The sequence below is a fragment of the Cucumis sativus genome, chromosome 6, assembly GCF_000004075.3.
Source record: "Cucumis sativus cultivar 9930 chromosome 6, Cucumber_9930_V3, whole genome shotgun sequence".
Lineage (NCBI taxonomy): Eukaryota > Viridiplantae > Streptophyta > Magnoliopsida > Cucurbitales > Cucurbitaceae > Cucumis > Cucumis sativus.
This window is the reverse complement of record NC_026660.2, coordinates 13,521,858-13,548,696: the sequence shown is the minus strand read 5'-3', so window position 1 is coordinate 13,548,696 and position 26,839 is coordinate 13,521,858. Positions and strand designations below refer to the sequence as shown.

General features: G+C 30.5%; 1 protein-coding gene across 1 annotated transcript; it reads right to left on the bottom strand.

The window, feature by feature from the left end:
• Positions 1-14,999: 14,999 nt before the first annotated feature.
• On the bottom strand, positions 15,000-19,543 carry LOC101205697. Its single transcript, XM_004149324.3, has 5 exons — positions 19,387-19,543; positions 17,450-17,646; positions 16,551-17,274; positions 15,580-15,743; positions 15,000-15,469 (listed from the first exon to the last, which is right to left on the bottom strand). Exons 2-5 carry the CDS (start codon positions 17,534-17,536, stop codon positions 15,305-15,307), a joined length of 1,140 nt encoding a protein of 379 aa, XP_004149372.1. The 5' UTR covers positions 17,537-17,646; positions 19,387-19,543; the 3' UTR covers positions 15,000-15,304.
• Between the last annotated feature and the right edge of the window lie 7,296 nt (positions 19,544-26,839).

The following is a 26,839-nucleotide window of genomic DNA, read 5'->3' as shown; positions in this document are numbered from 1 at the left end:
ACAAATACAAATCCCATTTTTCCTCGATGTTAAAGGTAAAAATGGAGTCAAAGAACAAGAAGATTGTGTTATGAGGCTCCCATTCCAATTCATTTTCATTTGTAATTTCCAATTCTTTTGTAATTATATTTCAAACCTCATGACCTTGCCTAAAGTTTTATTTATAAATACATAAATCTATCACTTTCTTTCTCCCATTTCCTCAACTTGCAATCACATGAGCTCCTTGTAGTGTGATGCGTGCGAAGTGGAAGTAAGTTCATAGAGCATCTGAATGTTTGTATTACTTATCTTGGTTAGTCAGTGCTACATTCAACCTCTCATTCTATTTAAGAGAAATAATGAATCATTGGGCATGATTGTTCAAGATAAAATTAATTGAGACCTCACTAAACAGGGGTGAAAAAGTTGTAGTATTATCATTTTAATGAACGCATCCTTAACACAAATGTCAGAAATGTAAGTGTGTCACAAGGCACCGAGAGGTTGCTCGCTTTAATATACGATGAAGTATAAATAATGCGAATAAATAAATTAGATGTAAAGCTTTTGGTAGGTTCAAGTATTTATATCCCGAAAGGCGAGCAAGTATGGGGATAAGGCATCCATAGGATGCTCTCAATCGTTGATCATGAAATTAGCATAAGCTCTATATCGCATCAATAAACTACTTAACCTTCATATTGTATCATATTACATAGAACATTCCTTCATCACTCTTGCCTATTTTTAATGAGTTCAATTACATGTACACTAACCACTTCCATACCCTTTCGTTCACCTTACACTTGGTGTAAATAATAGAAATACTAGTCAATATTGAATACTATACAAATACCACATTAAATCAACCTACACGTTTTAATAAAAAGTCATATAAGTTTCATGTATTCAACCTTGTTTACCCAGGAAACCTCTTTTTCTGCATATATTTTGCCAAATTAGAGAAAAACTTATACTTGATTGACAAATTATTACAATTAAGCAACGTACAAGTTAGTGTCTATCCCTTTTATCGCATGATATTAGTTTAGTCATCTAGATTAAGTCACATACTTAGATCCTTAATGTCATATCCACGATAGCATGATTCTAAAGACATACATATAAACAAATAAGCGTCTACCACAACTTACTGTTTCTACCTAAGGGACTCTCATTTCTTGGTGAAGTAAGAAATAATTTATTTTCTCTCGAATGTGTTTGCTCTCATTCTAGTACTGACACTACAAGAAATCAAAGGTCTCCCAATGCCCAAAATCATATCAGAGAAAGAGACAGTAAAAAAACAAGCCTTTTGCTAATGACTGAATGTGTATGTCTGTATAATTAATCTACCCTAATGTAGTGTTTCTGACATCGAGCAAAAGGAGATATCCTCAACACTATGAACACAAACATCGAGGAAGGTGACACAATTAAAAAATATTCTCCTTTTTCTTGACGTGGTTTTAAAAACGTCGAGAATGGCTTCCAATAGTTTTGACGTTTACCCTTACAATGTCGGAGGAAAGGAAATATATTATTTAATTATCTCACTTTTCCCAACGTCATGCATGGAACATCGGATATGTGGCTCATATTTATGACGTTTTCACCTACAACATCGAAAGAAAAGAAATAATTATATATTATTTCTTGTTTTCTCTGAAGCGGATTGCATGGGGTCGGGAAAGTGGATACCTATTACCAACGTCATTAGTAATATGTCGGTAATGTGAGGCTTTACCATAGATGCATTACTAATGGCGTCGGGACTGCATGGGTTCTCCCGACGTTGGCGTGATGTGTTGGTAGTTTCCCTATAAATAACCCTCTTTCAGTTTTGTAAATCACAAAACTGAAAAGAGAAAATGAAAATGAGAAAGAAGGAGGACGAGAAGAAGAGAAGTTTGTTTGTTCATCCATCCACCGTCTTGTCGTTGCTCAATGTTGTTTCCTTGTCGTCGTTCTTCGTTGTCTATTGTCGTCGCTCCTAATTCCAGTAAGTTTTTGTTTCGGTTTAGTTTTGGTTTATTTTAGGATTAGTTTTGATTTTGGTTTATATGTTGATTTAGATTATGGAATTAGATTTTGAATTAGTTTTAGGTATTGAATTTGAATTTTATTATATTGATTGAATTTTTTTAGAGGAAAGGTTGTATTGAAAATTTTAGGGGGTGTATAAAAAATTTGATATTGTCAATGAATTTGAATTTTAGGCTTAGGGCTTAGGGTTTAGGGTTTGAATTTTAAAGTTTTAGAATGGATTGAATTTGATGGGGGTTGTATAGAAAATTTAGACCGGGGGGTTGTATTCAATTCGAGGAAGGGAGTGTAGTGATTTCTGTAATTGGTGGTTGAGATTTGTTATGTAGCATTTAGTTCAAACTTAGTTGTTTATTTCTTACTGAACAGGCACGTGCGAATCCATCATACATATTGATGAAACGTCTGGAAGATTGACACTTCATGTTCAATCACTATTTGAGCCGAGCATTTCAGGTGAGACTTACATGTTGCAATGCTACATTACTTCATTTAGTTTTTTGTATGAATGTATTACATTAAAAAAAATTTGCATGCAGGAGCAATCAAGGGCGAACAGCCTTACAACCATAATAGTGGGTCAAAGTCATTTTCAACGATAGCACAAGCTCATTGAACAACGAGGTCAGTGAGTTGACGGAGTTGTTCAGAGAAACACACGCTCGGAGTGACCAATTCATTTCGCAGGCGATCGCGAATGCTCATGTAAGTTAATGTGGATTTTTGTCTTATTTTGTACTTTTATTTCTGACTTTGTAATTTAATAAAAAAATTTGTTGCAGAATCAAATATTGGGAGTTCCGTCTCAGGCCAATAAGAGGGTTCTCAATCACTTTCTAGGGACAAGATATGCGAGACCATTTTGGATAGGCATCAGACTACTCAAAAGGTCTTAATTTGAGCCCCAAGCCCAAAGTCCCACAAGAGTAGTGCTAACAATTCTTTGACCTCATGTTCGCAATCTAGTGAGATTGAAGAAGCTAAAGTCATTATTGAGCAACAAAGAATCGAGCTTGAAGAAACTAAACTCTTGCTTGAAGAGTATAGAAAAATGTCGGAGCTCCATTCCCAACAAATGAAAGAAATGACTGATAGATGGAGAAATGAGGAAGATGATTGAGGAAATGAGTCGCACACAGAGAAAACTGTGAGCACTTGCGGTACGTATTTTTTAACTTTTAAGTAGTTGTTTAATTTTCATTCAGTGATATATATATATATATCGAAATTTAATTTTGTGTCATTATAGGTGTGGACTTGTACGAATATGGCGTTTGCGACCATTTCTATGTAATCTTTTATTTTCTATGTAATTTCTTTAAAGCATTCGAACTTGTTAGACAATGCACATTTAATTTTCATTTGTATTTTATATAATTATTACTTAAATTTGTTGCTTATTTTTTTACAATTTTTATTCAATTTAAATCGAATTAGAACTAAAAAGAATACCACACAATTGTAAAATGAAAATTTTAATAAATTTAAAAACAGTATATTTAAAATATCTTCAGACACAAGTAAGGTGTCGGGAATAATGCCCATCTTTGAACGGTTGAATAACTCGTCGGGAGCACAAGTTTCTCGATGCAACGTTAGGGGAAGGCTTGTCCCGACATCTACATGGGACGTCGACAAAGACCTACTCCCGACGTAGGAAGATGACGTCGGGGAGTGAAGTTTCACCGATGTCTTTCATATGTCGGCAATAGAAGCATCAGGAGAAAGGTATTCTCGATGTTGTTCTGTTCGTGTGAGGGAATGGATCCCGTGGCGTAATTCTGCCGACATCCTTTCTGACATGTGCATGTGCGTTGGGATAGCTTGTCCCAACGCTTTTGGAATTTACATCGAAGCAAGCCAGTGGCGAAAGACCCTCAATTTCTTGTAGTGTGAATCAGAATATCGTACTCTTACTGATGCTATTTCAAAATTTTTATGACTATATTGTCTCTTTTGTTGATATGGATGTACCTTAACAGTGTCTCTCGCCACACTTCATTTTGATAATCGAAGTGTCATCCAGATTACCTCACAATGATATTTTTCATGAAAATACTAAACACATTTAGAATGACTGTCACTTTGTTTGCCACTGTTTCTTTAGTAGCACCACTCCATTTTCAAAACTAAGCAACTTGTAGATATCTTCACTAAAGCAGCTTTGTCATCTGATCATTTCAATTAGTTGGTTACTATACTCAAGTTGACCACTACTCTACCACCTTGAGTTTGAGGTAGAGTATGAGCGTAATTTGAGCACTTTAGGATATTAGGTCCTTATTTGTAATTTTTCTTGTCTATTTGTATTATTTTGTGTATTTAACTGTGTCATAATATACAGTTTCAAAGTATCAATGAAATATTGAGAGAAAAACTAAAAGTTTATTTGTCACCATCACTAGGGTGATGTTCTTCTTTTACAATTCATCTCTACTATTTAGCAATCAACCAATGTTTTCGTTAAAATAGTTTGTACTAGTAATTTATTCAATTACTTATTAAACACAAGTCATATCTAGAAGGGAGCAAGGGAGAGAGTTGTATTTAGTTGAATTAGTATCAATTAGGTAGAATTTCTTTTTTCGGCCTTTTTCTTAATTCCATACTTGTATTTTTCTATAGCATAATTTGTACAATAACATGTCATTAAATAAGAATATGGATGAAATTAAATATATAGAAGGTTTTTTTAGAGTTCAAAGCTGGACTTTGTTTGAGTTTTGAATTTGTATTATCTTATGCCATTGAAGTCCAAAAATTGAGTTGTCAGTGTAATGAATGACTCCTTAAGTCAATTGCTTGTCCAAACAGAAGTCCTTTCAGATAAAGAACTAATATAATTAATGATCTGATGTCTTATATGAGGGAAATTTTTTAATTCAATAATAACAGCCTCATCTTTTTCTTTAAAAAAATATTATAAAAGAAAATTTTAAAACGGATCCAATCTCTTGTAGAATTTATAAATAAAGTATCCAAGTATCTTATAATATTTTATCATTTAGATGGAGATAATAAGAATATTCCCTTATGTCTACCACTTTTTTTACTTTTTTTTTCTTTTTTATAAAATCAGAAAGATAACTATTAATAAAAATGACATATATCTGTTTTCTCTAGGAAAATAAGAAAATCATTCAAGGAGTGAAAAGGATGGTGCTAACAAATTCTTTTTCTTTTTTTTTTTGACAAGAGAAAGAAATCAAATTTTAAACACTTAGCTTATTCCCAAATATGATAAATATTTCATGATACATCTATACATACATACATACATACATATACATATATATTCATATATATATATATATACATGTGTATTCATATACATATACATATATGTATGAATATATATAAAAGTATAGCTTTATATAATTGAAGATAAGAGCAAGGTTTTGGATTTCTCTGTAGCCGTCCTAAAATTATTCTATTCAAACTATATGACTTTTTAATTTATTTTGAAAATTTTATATTAATAAAGTCATATAATTAATGTTTAAAAGAAAACTTGCATAAATTTGAAGGTGTACTATAGTGTGCAAAATAATGTATCGATGAGGAAGCATTTCCATGTTGTGCATGTGCTTAGCTTCTTTATGTTTATGGCCCTTTTCTTTTCTTTTTACATGGATTTTATGTCCTTTTTGCTTTAAAATTGGGTTGCTAATGAAAATACAAAGATAGTGGGGAGTGGGAGCATATGGTAAAATGAAAGTGACTTTGATTTTTAATTCTTTCACATGTGTATCCACTACTTGAAGAATGAAACCTAAACTACAAAAGCTATTTCATCCATATTTACTTGTAACCCTTTTTTCTTCTTTTTATGTGGATGATATTAACCAATTTCATGAGCACCCTCACATGCATGTAACAAACATTATGAAAAGGATATTCAATTTAATGATGCATTTTGTCAATTATATTCATAGTTATTTTTAAGTCTAAACGTGAGAACCTTACACTTTATGCAATTTGAAATTAAAAGGAAAGGCTAATATTTAATGGAAGTCGTCAAGAATAATTAATATAAATATAAATATAAATTCAAAGTTTTTTAAAAAATATAACAAACCGAAAAAATATTTACATTGTATAGAACAATTTTAAAAATGGAAAAAGTTCATAAACCTATAATGAAAAATACCAAAAAAGCCTCAGTCAACACACGATTAGTCAATCACACGTGCTCGCGAGTAATCTAGCTTCTTCCAAATTTACTACAGTCTAAACAAATGATCTTCCATCATTTAAGTCATGATACACGATCATGTTTAGTTCTTTTTTAACAATGGAAAAAAGACTTCAAATTTAAACTGTTGTGTTGATCATAAAAAACGATCGCATGTTGATCATAGAAAATGATTGCGTGTTAATTATGATAAGTTATCGTGTAGTCCAATGTAAATTATCGTTAAGAACTCCAAGTCAAACGATCGTGTTGACTATACTAAATGATCGTGTTACCATGGCAAGTGATCATTTAAATCATGCCAACGTGATTATGTAGTTCGTTTTAAACTATGGGAAAAAAGTTTTAAATTTAAACGATCGTGTTGGTCATGATAAACGATATATTAAAATGATGTTTAAACAATCTTGATATTCTTGAATATGAGAAAAATGAAGTAGCTTCAAAAAAATCTTACCAAAAATAGTTAAGATGAAATAAAAGATTTAAACAAAATAAAAAAATTTGAAAGAGAAGATGAATAAATAGCAAAGAAGAAGTAGAAAGAGGAGTAACAAATGTTCTTCAACAATTAAGAGTAATTATTAAAGTTATGAAAAATATTTTATCGACTTTATCAGTTTTTGTTTTTGTCAGATAGGTGTTAGATATGTTTACGTTTTAATACATTTACGTAGATTATCCTATAAATTAAGAATTGATGCGGAGGTTTTATCTTAGCTAGGCAACAACTTGTGTAGGTACATGCAATTTAGAATTGATCTATTATACTATATATCATTTTATTTTTTAAGTTTGTTGAAAAGTTTTCCAAAAGTATTAATGTTATATTATGCCAACTTGAAATATATAATTCAATAGCTTTAAAACATTAAGGAAAGAGGTAAACATAAAACATTTTAGTATATCCTATCACATTCGTGGTTAGCCTTTTCAAGTTTAAAATATAAAAGTTATTATAAAAAGCAAAACTATCGTACAAATATGACAAAATATCAGTTTTTAATGGTAATAGATAATGATAGATACTGATGAACTTTTTTCAGTAACTATCAACGTTGATAGACATGATAGAAGTTTATTCGTGTTCATAATTGACAAATCTAAAATTTTGATCTATTTTGTAAATATTTGAGTTTATTTTAATAAATTTTCAAAAGTAACAAATTTTACAAAATGCTTACCACCTATAGCAAAAATTTATTTTGCAATTTTTAAAAATACCTCTTTATTTTGTTATATTTGAAAATGTCCATTTCTTTCCATTTATATAAGTAAACACTAAAAAAACCAATCCAAAGTTATCATTAATGTAAAGCAGATTTCTGAAAGAAAAAAAATGAAAATAAAAAGAAAATTTTTAAAGGTGTAATGTAAATTCACATTTTTCTATTTACTTTCAAACATACGAAGGCAAAAATTGATTTTAAAAAAATATGACATTATTTTCTTAAACTAATAAAGTATATATTATATTCGGTCATATTTATGTATAATTTTATTTTTGCTTCACTTATTCCTACAATTTATTATATTATCGAAAAAGATACATCTTAGTCGATTCTGATATCGTTCAGGAAAATTATCTATCTATCACCAGTAATAGTATTAACAAACAATATATGATGTCTATCCTAATCATAAATCGACGTAAACATAAATTAGAGTTGAAAAGTGAGTCTATAAATAAACCAGAGCAAAAATGATTATTTAATTGAAGACATAATCCAAATATGTCACTTGCGCCACATACATTTCTTTCTAATTATTTTATCAATTAATGTTTTATACATACACATACATAGACATAAATAGATAAACCCAGCCAACAACAATCATGCAAACAATTATATTTATAGAATATAATATAATATTTTTTTCCTATATATTCTATGTTAATGTGATCATAATTCATATATATCAATGATAGATGTAAATAAAAAGTAAGTATGCAAAGCATTTATGGATAGAAATAAAGTTAAATATCTCATACTTAATTACCATTAATCAGTATGATAAATCTATTATAAACTATATACCAAATTGGGTTGAGTATGTGATAAGAAAACAACAGTATATTAACTTTGTATATTCATATTTAAAAGTAAAGAAACTAGAGTATAGTTTATCAGATGGTTGCTTGTGTTGCCCTCTTTTTGAGCTCACTGAGTTATTGTGCAGTATTATTGATTATAAGACGATGAGTTTTTTAATAAAATACTTTTTATAGAAATATAAAAAGAATAATGATGGGTATGAAAAAAAATATATAAGAGATGAAATAGTTAATGGCCACATGCCATTAAATATAATGGCAGCTTCAATATTCAGAGTTTAAAACTAGTTTAGCTATTTTAAAATATTTTTTTTGCTTCTTCCAATCAGTACATATATCATTAATATTTCTGTTTCACTGTTTCTGAAATATATATTATATAGTATGTACTTTTTTCAATATTATTGGACACATCAGCCATATCATAAAAAGATTGATCTTTTGGATCTTTTGAAAACGGCCAGAAGAAAAATGAGTCCTTACAAAATATTTGTATTGAAGTTACAAAGTGACAAAATTTTTGTCAATAAAAACTGGTTTATAGCAACACAACAAAAAAAACACACCACAAAACATTATTATTAACGACACGTTTTTAATCCGCACCACTAAAAGAACTAGCAACAACAACAATAATGTCACTAAATATTAAATAGTTTTAGCAACAAACATGTATGTTAGTGTTAAAACTTTACCAAATCCTTTTTCCCACCGTTTTTCCTTTCTTCTTCCCTTCCCCACAAAACTCAAAACCCTATCACTCCCTCGTTCATCTCTTTCTCCCTTGAGCGAAACTCCCTCACTCACGAAATCACTAGTTCGTGTGTCATTGTTTTGCCCTTGTCGATGGATACTACTACATGTTTGCCATTGTCCACTAAGCCTCAGTAAGCACAAGTGAGCATCTCCATCTATCTCTCTTTTAAGTGCAAGATTCCCTCAGCCGCCGTTCACCCTCAATCTCTAAACTTGATCTCCAACGCAGTCCAACCATGATTGTTGTTACCACATTTGAAAGCGTAGGTTCATAAAATTTTCATTATATATATACATATATTTCTTTTGCATATATAACGTTACAAAATATGGCCACGAGCGTGTTGCACTCATAGAAGTACATAATCATTGTGATGCTATCGTGGATGGAGCAAATGTTGGTCTCTATCAACATAATTTTGCAGATTCTGGATTTAATTTTCTTCAGATTGTAAAGTATATATTTTGGTCTTAGATAGCCAGACAAGCTAAGCGATTATGTAGATAGCCAAGTGATCGTTGAAAGTTGAAGACTATGAAGGCGTTTAGGATTTCTTATTTAAGTCTTGTATTAGGATCTTGTTTCATGTATTATTGTAGAATGTATATACAAACACAAGATTTCATTTTGTGTATACAAATGTAAACGAAAAATATAGTAGTTTCTAAAATAATATTAATTTTATTGATTTGCTGGTATAAGAAAAAGATATTTATTTACGCGTACACAATGTCGGTTTATTAAAAATGGACACTAATGCAACAATTAAATAAAAATAAATTTATAAAAATAGATCCAAAAACAACACTTTAATGTCGATTTTAAAACGACATCAAAGGTCAATCAACACTGAAGATCTTCAATAACACTATCAAAATTGTCGGTTTAAAAACGACATTAAAGGTCTTTAATGTCATTTTTAAACTGACATTAAAGGCCTTTAATAACACTAGTATAGCTGTCAGTTGCAAATCGGCTGCAAATCAACACTAAGGGCTATTAATGTCAGTTTTAAACCGACATTAAAGGCCAAATTTCTTATAGTGAGTTAAGGTAAATTTAACACTACTCTAATACTCTCCCTCATCTGTGAAAATGAAAACTTGTAAAATCCTAAAGTAATACAATCAAATCCATCATGTGCAAAATTGTTTCATCAGTTCTGCATGATCATGGAAAAGCTTATCTTCTGATGCATGTTAATATGATTCTTGTACCAAGATTTTCAATGTCTTTGGTCTTTCGTCTATGTATAATCTTTAGTGAATAATCTTTAATGTTTCTTTTTCGAACTTCAAAGAAAAATTTCCTTCCATGTTTTTCTAAGTTTCATTTTCGAAGTTTTTGAAATTCAAAGGTTCAAGAGAGTTATATTCTTTGTATTTGTCGTGAGAGCTTTGGTTTTTAGTTCTAATTTGCATAAAAGAATTCCAGGTTTGGACTTTTTTCTGGTTTTATATACTTCAAAGAATTTCAAGTTCTCTCTCAGTATGTGGGTGTGAGTTTATTTTTTTGGGGTGTTCTGGTGGTTATTGCATCAAATCAACAAAACTCCAACATCAACCCAAATTCAACTCCACGAATCAAATTTCTCCAGAAATCTCGTACGAACAACCATTTACGTTGATTTTAAACTTATAAACACAATGATATGAAACTATGTTTGTATAATTTTTGTCAACATGGTACATGGTTTAGTCTAAATTAGGTTTTTTTTTTTTTAATTTTAAAATTTAAGACAATTGTTTTAATTACTACGAACAATTGAATATGAGGATTTGACAACATCTAGTCTCACATAAATAAGTACATATGATCAATTATAACTAAGTTATACACTAAGAAAAAAGTAAAGAACTTCGACTACCAATATCTACGTTTTTTTGGTTGATAACTTCCTTTTTAAAAAAAGAAAATTACAATTTAATAGAAGATAAAAATTCAAGTAGTATGTAAAGAGGGTGTCGATATTATTGAGCCAGCAGTTTAATATATTGTAAACTCATGCAACATTTATAACACGGTTTGAAAGGTCTAGGAAAATATAGTTTACGACTTAATGAAGGAAGAATATATTTGATTTAACGCACATATGAAGTATAAAGAAAGGTTATTAGATAAACACAAACTTTGTTCTCCAATAACTCTTGATTTGGTTGATGAGAGGATATATATGAGGGTCGGCCTGTGAGATATGATGATTGGTGTTTGGGATGGGAGGCCCAGCCATGGGGCAGGCGCCACGCTTTGAAATTGGATGGAGAACACATACTCAAGCAAAGTTGGAAAAGGGAGCAAAGACATTACCAAATGAATCAATAATTGATGAATGATATCATATGCTTCTATTCTATTTTTATGTGGTTTCGTTAACGGCACGTTTGTTTGTGGGGTTTACATTTTGCATTATTTACTTACCAAATATCAATCACTTTTACTTCTAATTCAATCATCCCCACTATTACACTTTCCCCCATTTTTTAAATTTTAGAATGAGAATGCTAATAAATAATGTTTTTTTTTTTAAAAAATCATCAATAAACAAATAGTTGAGATTGAATTTTAGCTATTTGAAAAGTAGTTTTTAAGAAAGTCATTTTTTAAGACTTAAAAAGTTTTAGGGATATTTATAAGCTTAATTTTAAAATTAAAAAAAAAAAAAAGAATCCTTTTATTTTATATATTTTTAAAGTATAAATGTAGAGATAGGGAGGATTAAATGGGAAAGATGAAAGATGCAAGATGAAAGATGATGCATGGTTTGAACATGAATGATTAGTTAGGGTAGGCTAATTTTTGAATTGGAGGTTAGAATAGAAGTAGTGGATGAACTGGGATTGGAATTGGGATTGGAAATGGTATTGGAAATGGAAATGGAAATGGAAATGGGTGGAAAATTCTCAAATGTGTGCAAATGGGAGGGTCCCATCATAACAAAACACAGAACTTTGCAATATATACCCTTACAACTTTTATCCACAAACCTCCTTTGTTTGGTCACTGGTGGGGGAAAAAACAAAGGGGAAGAAGAATATTGAATCTTAAAAGTGAAATTAATTAACAAATTCATTGAAAAACAAAAAACAAAAAAGAACAAAAAGTAGTGTCATTTAAAATTGGGTATTGGAAAGTTGGGCCAAGTGGGCCATAGATGCCCAGCATAAGTATGGCCCATTGGCATTGATTGTAGTGAAAGTTGCTTTCTAAATTAGCAAAGGGATGTTGTAGCATACATTTGTTTTTGGAAAAAAGAAGCTATGTTTTTGTGCTTTTATTACCCATCATTTACCTTTCAAAATGTATCTATTTGCTTTCTCCACTGTTCATCCTTTTTTTCTTTTTCAAAATAGAACTATCATATATCTCTACTTATTTATTTATATTGAATCACCAAACTATATATATATACTTTAGACATGAATCATAAAAAGAATCAAATTTACTTTAGACATGAATTACAAATCAATCAACGAGTATGCTTCTGTATTTTTGTTGTAGTAACTATTTTTAGAAGTATAAATCCCATCTCTTAAAAATGTTCATCAGATATAATTGGATGACAATCATATATCTTTATTTTAAGAGGTTACAGCAAATAAGTTTTCCATTTATTTAACCAAGTTGGATAGAAAAATAACATTCTACTTCACACAAAAAGGGAACAAACTACATCCAAAATTATATTTAGAAGAGATGAAAATAGACTTCCTCGATTGTGATAAGACGAAGCTCAAGAACTTATTAAGTCCATATAATCCATTTCTTTAAGCCTCATCCTAGAGCGAAGTGAGGACAAAAAAAGGAAAAGAGAGGGGAGAGAAAACATGATCAATTTCTTTTTTCTTTTTCTTTTTCTTGCCAACAATTAGAAATTTAATTATTATTATTATTATTTTGAGTAAAAATAAAATCTATTTTATTTGGTAAAAATACTTTAAAAACCACCAAAAAAATATAATAATAATTTTCTTACCTGTTCCTTGCAAGGGAAGGAAATCTACTTTAGATGGAGTTGTTGGGGAGAGAAATATGAAGAAAGAAAATGCTTAAAAGCTAATAAAACATCTTTAAACTTATTTATAAATTTAATTTGATCTTTTGCTAAAAGAAAATTCAACTCTTTTTTTTTTTTTTTTGGTGCATGTTGTTCTGTTTCAAAGTTCAATGATGACACCCAACAACTTGAACAGTTCTTTTCATTTTATATATTAGCCGCCTTCTCTTGACTTTACATATGTAAGTTGTAACACACCACATTATTCATGAAAAGTTGCTTTCTCTTTTCTTTTTCGTTTAGGACATGTCATTACTTGAAAATTCATTCTACATACGTCTTTATCCATCTTTGTTCCACTTCATCATCTACCTCATCACCTATTTTCATCTGGTTATAAAAAATGATCCCCCAATATTCAAAACCAACAACAAAAACAAAAAAAACAAACAAATCTAAAATTTATAGAAAATAATAATGACTTTATCGACTTTGTTTTTTTTACACCGGTCGTTAATATTTTTCTAAGTTTTGTTACATTTACGTAATTTATCGTATAATATTTATTAAAGAAGTTTTCTAAAAAATATAATGGTAAAATATTTACACCATATAGAATAATTTTAAAAACGGAAAAAGTCAATAGACTCACAATTGAAAATACAAAAAATGCTCCATTGTATGTGATAAATGAACCACACACGCGCACGAGTAATTTTTAATGAACAATCGTGTCTTACAGTCATGATACATGATTATGTAATCGTTTTTTTTTAACGATGAGAAAAATGCTTCAAATTTAACGATCATGTTGACAATGAAAAACAATCATGAAAAATTATCGTGTTAATTATAGTAAACACTTGTGTAATCCAACATAAAGTATCATTAAAAATTTCAAATCTAACGATCATATTGACCATGTTAAATGTTCGTGTTGACTATGATAAGCGATTATTTAGATTATATCAACACGATCATGTAGTTCTTTTTAAACAATGAAAAAAGTATTTCAAATTTAAATTGTCGTGTTGATAATGATAAACAATTGTTTAGGTCTTCAAATAATATTTAAACGATCTTGATATTCTTGAACATGAGAAAGATGAAGTAATTTTAAAGAATATTATCAAAAATTAGAAAAATGAAATAGGAGATTTAAATAAAATAATAAATCATTTAAAAATATAAGAAAGAAAATCTAAAAGAGATAATGAAAGGTAAAAGAGGAGATGAAGAAATCTAGAAGATAAAATGAATAAATCGTCCACAATATTCAAAGACACATATGAAAATTATAAAAGTATTTTATAATATTTTACAACTTTGTTGACTTTTGTTACACATATCATAAATATTTTTTAGTTTTATTACATTTATACATTATCCTTAATATTTATTAAATTTATTAACTTTTTATTAGTTGTTAACGCAACCATGTATCTAAATATGTTTTGAAAAGAATAAAAATTTCTTTTTTCTATTACATAAAAAGTAAGGATAGTTGTAAATTTTGTAATTAGATTCAAAATAATTAAATATATAACAACATTTTAAAAAATTTGTCAAATTCTATCCATAATATAAGTCTATCGATAGACCATGTTGCAAATATTGGTCTATAGATCATACAAAGTCTACCAGCCATATAAGTCTATCAGTAATAGTTTTGCTATATTGTAGCAATTTTTTTAAATATTGTTATATACTTTAATTATTATTCCTAGAATAGATTGCAATTTTCCTAAAAAAACATATACAGATGCATAAGGATGATTTGATCCAATCCAAATACTGCAGACACGAAATGGAACAAGAACCAGCCCGATTACCAAACTAGTGATCTATGTCCCATCCAATAAATAAATGGATTGGATTGAACTAAATCAATCATGGGTCGAATCTAGACTAGACTTCAAACCGACTTTGGGCTTGGGGCCGTTGATGAGGCTGAGAGAGAACCAGAAGCAAAAGCAAACTCAACTCTTGAAAGACTATACATAAACATTCTATCATAACTACCAAGTAAGTAACATGGTTATATAAGATGTAATTAACCCATGATACACTCAAGAGACTACAACCGACTCTTGCCAGTTTTATATAAGGAGATAGACAATGCTTTTGCACAATGAGATTCTGATATTTGTTTTTTTTTTGTAGATTTCTCACCTTAGCAAGGAGGGGATGAGGATGGGGTTTATTTTTTTACATACTGTCTCCATTCAAGGCTATTAACAACCATGGTGTCATCTGATTTAACAGATTCCAAGCTTAGAGAAGCTGCCAATCCTGTTCCAAGACGTCTTCTGCTGTTAATTTCTGTTCATCTTGCTGGTTTGGGATTGTACCAAAGCCATAACCATGTTTCATTGCAAGCTCTTTGTATTCTTGCTTCCTCTTTGACTTCTTTGTGAAAGAGAATGCTCCTGCTATCTTCTACTAGGGGAAAAGTAGTTGAATAAGTGAATGATGTATAACACTGAACTGAAAAAACGAACTTGCAACTTGGAGTTGGATTATGTTATGGGTAGAATGATTGGAGTTACCTTGTAATGTCTTTGTTTAACTTCTTCATTGAAATCAAAATGTAAGTCGTCTCCTTTCACTAAGACGCATGCTTCTTCATCCAGTTTTGTCTCATCTGCTTGTTGAATGTTGTGTGTTCCTTGTTCAAGCTCAATATCATCAAGACTCCAGGAATCTGATCTTCCTGTTTAAATTACAATTCATACAACGTTTATCATCAAATCACTTAAATAAAATAAAATATGTTTAAAAAATATAAATCATCTTAGCAGAATAACGGTAGAAAGATGAATAATATTATTTTCAATTTCCAAGGAAAGAGGATCAGTCTTTCATGTAATTTACTGTAACTGGCTATAGGTGGTTTTGTTTTATTTTTTATCTAAAACAACGTGTCTGACCCTGTAACATTTGAAGGACAAGGAAACTCATAGAATATTTTCTAGATAAGTAACCACGATAACTACTCAAGTTACGTGCTGAGTTGAAAGCCTTTTGTTTTGAGAGGCAAAAGTGCATCAGCAAGCCAAACCATTAATCTTGTAATAGCTAACAAGAGAGGTAAGAAATGTGAAAAAGGCAGAAGGCAGAAGGCAGAAGAAAGAAGAAAGAAGAAAGAAGAAAAAGTAATTCCTAACTGATAAATACCTACTTTGAAACTATAAGCTAGAGTGAGTTGATCATGGAGGTGGTCTGGTTGTCCTAAGTCTATGAGTTTACCACCATCTTCCATGACCTTTTTATGCAATTTTGCTGAAAAACCATTACAATCAGCATCAAGAACTTCCCCTCATCACATGAAAATATCTAAATTGGGTGGGAATAGATCAAAATGATGCATGTCGATTTCCTCACCAGGATAGACTACTACACATCCTCATTCAGAATGTGTTAGCTCATTGTAACTGACCCACCAATGGTTTGAATTATCTCCAGCTGCCAATCAAGAGCAAGAGAAAGTGTGACATGAAAAAGCAGATTAGAATATTACCATCTAACTCAGCTGATGAATCACCATAGGATAGAAGTCTTGTCTCCTTCTCAGTGTCCACAATGGCACTTGATGGAGTGTCAGGTAGTATGTTGTCAGTTTTAATTTCCGTCTCATTAGCACTTTGCATCACTGAATTACACCTTGTGTCTTTAACCAACATGGTTTCCATATTACCGGCCAGCTCGCTTGAAGCTTCAGATTTTCTATTCAAGATTGTGCAGCATGATGATGCATCATTTTCATATTTCTTCTCAAGGTTTGTTGGAGAAGTTTCAGTTAGAGACTTGCATCCTCTTGTTGTAGATTCCCTACCATCAAGGTCTATCTTATGATGTATATTCTCATCATCCTTTTTTCTGGAATACCCATCAATTTGGGCTCTATTAGCAGCAGAATATGGAGAAGATACCAAGTAAAGATAATTGGCATGGTTATGTCCACGTGGCAGCTTACAGGCAATATCTCTTTTGGCATCAGCAGTTACTTTCGAGTTCTCATTCGACTTTTCTTCACTAAATTTTGAACGCTCTATCTTCATTCCCATTGTTGGTTTCTTACATATAACAACATTTTCATAGTTCTCAAGAGCAGAATTACAAACTGCCACCTTCTCATCACTCAATTCAGATGGGGGAAGAAAATCTTGCATGACATCAGAATAGAACCTTTTGACACTTGCCCCAACTACTTCCACCTGATTCTCAACATATTTAACAGTATCCTGTATCAAGATCAGGAGAAAAAAGTAGACTTAAGTTAATGAAAGAGTGACAACTTCAAACACAAAAGAAATTGAAATGAAACATTAAGCAGAATTAAACAATGAATTGAATGGGTAAGGGAACCAGAGGAGAAGAAGGAGGAGATGGAGTAGACAGCTGAATCAAAATGCAAACCTGGCATATAATATCTTCTACCTCAAGGCACATAGTTTCAAACTTTTCGTACAAACGCCCAACCCAAGCAATGCCTTTTACATCCATTTCAAAATTTTATTTAACCACTCGGACACTGTGACAGCTTTTTTGAGTGATATGATGATAGTACCAGCGCCCCAGCACCAAACCCAGTAATAAAATGACGTTTCCCTCTTCTGCAAGATGCATCATATAATTTAGAAAACCTCCAAAGCAACCGGACCATAATACATGATCAAAAACATATCTTTCTAATGGATGATCATGCAAGTACAGAAAGATCATACCCAATCCAATATTGTAACCCAATATGTTACTAAACTAGCTAATTAATACCGAAGTAGGCCCAAAAAAGGCCATGATCACAAGAATAAAATCCATAAGAAATAACTATGATAATAGTACTGATATTGATAAATGATAATATATAGAAAAGAACCAAGACCGAGGGAATAAATATGAAGGGAGGAATTTTAATTTCTTAATCACAATTTAAATCAGATTAATGAAATAAGAATCAGAAATAACAAACAAAAAACAAAGTCATTGGTTCTAAAGATTATTGCAATGCTCGCACATTTGGTTATGAAGATAAAGACCAGTCAGCCATCCTAAAAGTTCATGATCAAGGCTTTAAGATAAAATACATAGATCAGATAATCTGTAAAAGGAATACCATCTAGAAAAAGTAGCAGCATGATACAGATCAAGTAGTCCACCAGAATAGGTTATCCATACCCCATTGTCATACCAATTAAAATGCAAGCCGAAGCCAGAACTTTTGTATGTACCCAAAAATAGAAAATCGATGGGCCATCAGTGAGATATTCTTAACAAATGTTTAGGCAACTACTTTTTTCTTAGTTGTTTTGTGTTATCATTTGCTTGGCTCTCTACTTAATAGTGAAATCATGCCTTACAATATCCTGGGGTTTTTGAATAGAATTTGAAAGGCACAACAAACTCAAAAATGTCTAGAACAGCCTCTAGAAGCAATTTTGAAGACAAAAAGTAATAGGCTAATAGAGACATTTTTTTCTTGTTTGTGCATTCAAAATGTCTTTCCAATGCACTATCAATGGAAATTGATTTAAAAAAAAAAAAAAGAACTACAAGTCATGATAAACAAGGAATGTGATTGTGTGTTTTCCTTTTGAGAAGCCTTAAGATTAGGAGAAATGTTTCGAACAATGCAAATAATGAGCATTTAGGAATGATCGCTCCATATCATACAAGAGCTATTCTCATATTGGCGTAAAATATTACCTATCGATGAAAGAGAAACCCTTTAACTCTCTTAACAAATAAACACACTATTGTTATTTCCTTTCCCGATTTCTCATTTCCAAGATAGATAGTTTGAAGTACCATTTCCACAATCAGTTCATAGAACAGAGTACCACGAAAATTTACCTCAAACATAGCATCGAAATTCAAAGCACCAAAATAAACAACTGTTTGTTAACTCTCTTAACAAAACAAACTATTGTCATATCCTTTCACTAATATTCTCTTTACCAATGAACTGATTGTTTGTCATAGCTGCAGTATTTGTGCAAAAAACTCACTCTGATCCTCACTAGTTAACAAATAAAAGACATAAATTTAAAAACTTCAAATTTATCGACCCCAGAAATTGCATACCCACTTAAAAAAAAAGGTACAGCAACAAAGTTGTTGGAGAGAATTTCTAGAAAACTCCAGCAGTATGTACAGTGATCATCAACAATCATCTAAAAAACTAACAAAATTTGCGTGAAAACAACAATCATACACCAGCTAGATTAAGCAAATGAAGATGAATATGAAGAAAACACAGAAGTGGGAAACTCAATCAAAACAAAACCCAGATGATCAAAAGAGTTGATAAACAAGAGAAAAATAAAACAAGACGATGAAGAAGAACAAAGGCGAACCTGGAAACTTGAAAGCTTTGTAATTGCAGAAAAGGGTCAATTGGAAATACCCAGAAGGCTAAAACTTGAGAAAAGGGGGATTACAATTTATGTAGGATGATCAGAATTTTGGATTTGAAAGGCCCAATATAAGAATACCCGGATGGAAAAGCAAGTGGAAAGCGTAGAGGGAGGAAATTCCTATACCCTTAATATTTGCCACGTGTCAATACATGACAAAATCAATTTAATCTTATTATCCTCTTCACACTTTCTCTACTTACATACTTAATTAAATCCCATTTCTATACCATTTTCATGATCTCTTAAAATAATTAGCTTCTTCTTCTTTTTTTTGTCAGCATAGTTCAATTAATTCTTAAGTTTTGTTCAAAATGAAAAAAAAAAAAAGCTAATTGTTCATAACTTTTAAAATGTTGGGGATTTAGAATCAAACCTAATGTCGTCCACGAGGCTGGTAAAACACAAAGGTATTGCTTCCTCGATCCTAGTCTTCATTCCTCATCCTTACGAAATTTTCTGTCCAATCAGAACAAATAAACACCCATATATTGAATTCCACCAATAATTATACTATTCCTTGTTTAATCTCTTGAACAAAAAATTGATCAAATTAAGTTTTAAGAAAATTCTAATTTTCATTCCTTCTTTGTCCCACTCTCTTCTTTATATCTTAAGTTAAATGGAGATTATGTGAAAAATAGACATTTTTATCTAAATCTTCCAACTCAATATGGTTGAACTAAAAACAAAACCTTTATTTTGTATAAAACCAAATAGAATCTCATGGTGGATTTAGATTATTATCAAAGAAAACTACTTCCTTCTTGGTTGGAATTACAATTTCCTAAATAGAGATCTATCAAGATTCAAAATACTATTTATTATGAACTTTGTTAAAAAGAAAAACTATCCCTTTGTACGGTTGTATACAACTCTTGATAATCATTCAAAATAGAAACTTATTAGGTTTCAATACTTGTATCTATCACATCTAACTGGTTTAATGTTTTTTTTATAAATTAGTTAAAACTTTATAATTTCAAATTCGAAAGATAAGAGGTTTATATTGTCAGTCCAATATATTGCTTAGCTGAAATAGAATAACAAATATCAATCTATAATTTTAATGTTAAAGAATATCAATGAATAAAATGGCAATCTAATATTAAACGTTTGTATGTAAATCAATTTAGATTGTTTATTAAAAAGATTGTATAGAAATGGTTAGTGTATAACACTTTGAGACTTAAACAAATCAAATAGATAGTAGCTGTGATGTTGTTCATGACAGACCATCTAAGTTTATTCGTCGTTTTGGGTTGTTATGTTAATTGGTTGTTTAACGGTGTTCTGTTTTTGTTTATTTTGTTTTTTGTTTTTTTTTTTGAAATTGTTAGTTGGTTGAATGTTTTGGTTTTGCTTGAAGTAGCTAAGTTTTGATAGGGCAACTTCTTTTTTCCATCGTAAATTGTTCCTCAAAAGCCTAATATTTAACCTGTACTCCTTTATTTATTCAGAAATTCCATGAGATAGCATTTTGAGATAAAGATATAACAATTATAGCGCATTATTCTAGAATTTTGCAAATATGACAAAATTTTCACTTCTCCATCTTAAATTTGATATTATTCCTAAACTACCCTTCAATAACTCACTTCTCTTCTTTTTTTTTTAATGTCATATTCATTATTTATCTATGCTCTCACTTTTTAAGGCTCTAATCATTTGAATTTGATTTCAAATGATTTTGTTTTATTTTTTTACATTATTTTTTTTTTTGTTTTACTTTGTCTCAGTTTCGTATATCAGTGTTGTGATATACTTATATTATATGTATTAGTTGGTTAATATACTTACTACGTGATTTTCATTTTTTCAAATTTTATGCAGTTCATTAGAGTATTATTAAGTATATAAATGATGTAACTTAGTATATCATTATCAAGTATATCAACAATATATTGTTAAAATATATCAGTAAAGTGAATCATTATCAAGTTTACAAGTGTATATCAAGTGTATAAGTAGGACTTCAAGCATATCAAGTGCGTTTAATCAAATCGATTATATAAGTGAAGAATACTAAATGTATCTGCAGTGTATCAGGTGTATCAAACATCTATTAGTAATGTTTCGATATCGAGTGTATAAAAAAGTATTAGGTACATCAAGTGTATCAATCAAATGTATTGGGTGTATAAAAAAGTATCAAGTGTATCAAGGGGTGTATTAGGTGTATTAGACGTGTATAAGGTGTATCAAACGTATATTAGTAACAAGAGCATTTGTGACATTTTACCTCTTGATGTGTGAGTCGGGCTTCGTTTTTGCCATTTTCGCAAATAATAAAATATGTGTGCTATGGACTTAATTATTATAACTTATTTTTTCATTTTTGCAAGTGCCCCTTATTCATTTACAATATATTTTTTTTAATTTTAAGAAAGATTCAAACAATTAACCTAATTTATAATAATAATAATAAAAATAAAGTGTTATTATTATTAATGGTTATAAATGGCTAAGATTGTGCATCCAAGGAATTGTAAAAAAAAAAAAGGAAATAATAATGATAAATATTATTATTATTATTATTATTTGGATTTATAAATAGGATCTTTTAAAAAATATAACAAAGCGCTAAAATATTTATAAAATAATTTTAAAAACAAAAAAAAACCCACATGTTCACAATGAAAAAATACTAGAAATGTCCCCTGATTAATTAACATCCAGCGCGTAATATATTTGGAAAACGATGGTTTAGATTTGACTATTCATTCCTTATACGGTCATTTAAATTTGATCATATAGATTTGGCTACCCAAATCTAAACAATTTTTTTCAAGATTTGTTTGTACACGTTTGTTTAAATTTAATCGTTTAAATTTGCGTAGTCAAATCTAAACGATTTTTTCAGTATTTTTTGGTTCACGATAGTTTAGATTTGGTACATAATCAAATATTTAGCAAAAGATTTGGTACGTAGTCAAGATTTGGTACACGCTCGATTGTTCTGATTAATTAATCGTTTAGCTTTGGGAGCCAAATCAAGATCCTTTATATTTGGTAGACGATCTTGAACAACTAACACTTTAAAAATTAGATCTTTTATATTTGGTATACAATCTTGAACCAAATAACAGTTTGAAAAAAATGAAAGAAGAATGACAAAAGAAGAGAAAAAAAAATTGCAAGAAAGGAAGAGAAGAAAGATGATGAGAGAAAGGGCAAATTTGAAATGTTTTAAAAAATGACCATCTTAATGGGCTTTTTCATTTTGTTAGACCTAATTGTTATATTTATGTAAATTAACTTTTATAAATAGCATTGGAATGCTTAATTAATTAAAAAGAAAAGGAAAAAGAAAAGCTTCTTTATTTTCTTTACTAAGATAACTTTGTGTTGCTGCCTCACCAGTTTTGGTTAAGATTGGTAACTTAGGTCCTTTTGACAAAAGATTTAAGTGATGAATTTCTCTTTCAAGGTTAATAGAATTTCTCAACCTCCATTGGATAAGTTTGGTAAGCTAAGGTAATTAAATTATTAATTTGTTGGAAAATTGTTAATTTAATTATATGATTATGTATACGTGGAATTATGGTTATATTTGCACCAAAAAACTTGGCATAACTAAGAATTGAATTAATTGGAGAATTTTTACTGTCAGCTAGGGATTATTTGTTAGCTAATCTCTCAGGTAAGAGATTTTACTACTGGACTTTCAAATTAAACTTTATGAGCTTGCATGTATCTTCCACTATGCATTGATGTAGTTAAGATGCATAATGTGTTGATGTTGATGATTGATATGTTATGATGCATGATATATTAATCACATGATAAGGACATTATGATTGATATTCATTCCATGTTATGATATTTATGATATGCTACATGCTTTGGATTGTGGTGTGTATGTTAACTTTGTTTGTTGAGCTTTTTACCCCACATGTATTGTGATCCTACCTATGAGATCACTCGCACGACTAGGGGTGTTCCTATGAAACCACTTGCAAGATTTAGGAGTGTGCCTATGAATCACATGCATGGTTAGGGGATAATTTTACTGTGTATACAGGTCACTTGCACGACTATGGGTGTTCTGACGGGACCACTCGAACGATTATGAGTGTACCTATGTATCACATGCATGTTTAGAAGTGTGTACCTACGATCACTCGCATGACTAGGGGTGTTCCTACGAGCCACTCGCACTATTAGGGGTGTCTGTACGGTCTCACTCAGTGTGCAACTACGGTCACTCGCACGATTAGAGGTGTTTCTACGGGACCGCTCACATGATTAAGAGTGTTTGTACGATCTGACTCGCATAGGTGTGCTCCATTGGACACACGACACTATTATTATGTTTGTAATAGGAAGTTAACAAATCACCTAGCAGGACCAATAGTGGGTCTCTCTCACTCTTTTCAATGTTTAATATTACAAACAAAGGTCGAGGATCTAGAAAGATGATGAGCAATAGGAAGGGTCTGTTACATGTCATATGGGAACTCAGTTTTGCTTCCGTGTCTATGTATCCGTTTTTCTATATTTTCGTTTTAAACACCTTATTTAAAGTTTGGTCTCATTTGTTTATCTTTATTTCTTTAAAGAATTGTTAGAACCCGCGGGTCACGTTTTCAAATTATTTTTATTGATTTTATGTCTTACAAACATTTATTGATATGAATTTTTTTTTTAAAAAAAAATTGTTTTCACATTTTAAAAAAGTGTCTTTTAAAATTTATCTTTTAGATAATGACCTTAGCTTAGCTTAAAATTTTAGGTCGTTACACCTTCCCAGCCAGATAAGACGAATACAAAATCAACTTTCATATCACATATACGTTCATGGCAACTTCGTCCTTTCGTTTTCTATATCTCGGACGATCAGTTGCAATCATGTTTACCTTTATGTACGTGTCATCTAATGCACCAAGGCAATTCTACATTGTAGGAAAATCATAAATTTGCAAACCGTAAATAGGACATGTCCAACTGCCGACCATAGATAAAATAGCTTACTTCAAACCACTTCCATCGAAGATCTGTGCATGTGTTCGTTATTGGCTGCGATTTTTTCAACAACTCGTTATACAAGCATACCATTGCAAACAAGACTATGTTGAAATGTTGCGAAATTGTCTCACCAGACCGCACAAACTCCTTTTGAATCATTTGACTCTTCGGGTCGTGAGCTAGTATGTGGAGGAACATGGCAACCATTTCCTCGACATCTACGACTTTCATTGATATTAATCCACCAGTTGTCCTAAGTAGATGGCATAATGGAAAAACACTTTCTGTCCATTCTAATACTTTTATGCTAGACTAGATCGGACTCATGGATTAGGCGAAAGTATGCTAACTGCCTAATTCTATGCCTAGTGTCGAAGATTGAATGATGTATCATCTCGTCATTAATAACTGACATTGGGAGGTTGTGAACACAGTTAGTATTCTAGCAATATCTTGTGGATCCATTGGTAGATCAGGACTAATAACCTGTTCGATTACATGTTTCGTTAAGTGATTACTTTCGGTCTAGTTTTACAAAAGAAATATAACTTCCATAATTTTGGAACATAAAAAATTGACGACTATACACCTAACCTAACATGAAAAATTTGAAAACGTTACATCAGTTAAGAAAACATCTAACCTAATATGACATATTTTAAATAATTTATTTTATTTTCTGAAATAGCAATTTTTTAAGAAAAAAAATATAGAACCATATACCTAACTGAATATGACCAATTTAAAAAACGAAACTAATTTTGCCAACAAAAAAATATAAAAAAAGTGTAAAAATTGTGTAAAAATATGTTTCTTTCTATTCAATTTTGGAAATAAAAAATACTTAGTATGTCTAATATGTTTTGGAAAAAAATATGGTTTGAATATCTCTCTCTCTCCCTCATTCTGAAATAAATAAGTTAGTCTTTTCAACTCCCTCTTTTCCCCTTCTATTTCTCACTCTTTTTCAAATTATATGATAGATTTTTATAGGTTCAAATTTGAAACCAAATTAAATTGAAACTGTAATTTACATTTAGAAAATTTTAAAATACTAAACTGCGTTACATATTTTGTAAACTTCATTTTTACTAATTTTTTTTCCAACTAACCATATTCCTAATTCATTTTTTGCAACCTATGGATTTCCTCCTTTATTATTCCTACTTATTATTATTTGCAAAAATTGTGCATCACTGTTATATGTGTGTTTGAATGTGTTTTCCTAAGTTAATTCTAAATAAATGATATTCCTAAGAAGGACTTTGAAATGAAATTTCGAAGTTAATTTTTTTTTAAGTCTACGTTGATGAAAGTATTACAATGGAGAATACTATATTCATAATGAAGGATAAAAGTCTTAACAACGAAAGATTTTACAAAATCATTCTTCAATTTAATTTGAAAATCCCAAAATATCGGTATATTGACAATATTTAGAAACAAAATTCTAAAAGTCTAAACATGCTTTTAAATTAAAAGATACAGAGAATGAAAAACTCACATAGTTTGACGCCTCTAAATCGACTAAAACTCTAAATTGGAAACATCATCCATCGGTCACCTTCCTATCCTCTGGGTGAAGTTCCTAAAAATTCCATCACGCCTGCCTTAAGATGGATAGCTCATGGACCTTCTCCAGATGTGACCACATATTCTGGTTACATGATCAATGGTTATTACTACCACACAAAAATATGCGATGATATTAGGAGAGTTCAAAATAATGGAGATAGTATAACATCCACTACAATGCAAGTGTCTAGTTCTCAGATATGACATTTTATGGCATAATACAAGAGATATGGGAGATTGATTAACACCAATTATCCTTTGTTTTATTTAAGTGTGATTGGGTTGATAATCGAAGTGGAGTCAAAGTGGACGAGCTTGGGTTTACCATTGTGGATCTCAAACGTATTGGACATAAATCAGACCCATTTGTTTTAGCCTCCCAAGCGAAACAAGTATTCTATGTGAAAGATTCTGCGAATCCTGAATGGTTAGTGGTTTTAACATCTCCACAAAGAACCATTGAAGAAGATTTCTTTGAAGATGAAATAGGAGATATGCTACTAGAGTGTGGTTATGGAGTTGTTCAAAAGATGCCCAATGTTGATACACCTCACGGGATTGATGATACAACTTCATCATATATTAGACATGATTGTGAGGGTAGATGAGTTGATAAGTAATAATTGTATAAATAGTTTATTAAGGTATGTCATTTACTTTCCTTTATAATAGATTTATGTTCAGAGATTGTAATTACTAAGCTTATTTTACGTCCTTACTTTGCTCACTAATGTGCTTACTAATGTATATATGTTTTTTTTTTGCAGATTCATAGATGGAGGAATCACATACTAGTAGTGAGGACGAAAGACAAATGATTCCCGAAGTAAGAAACAAATCATTCGTGCCA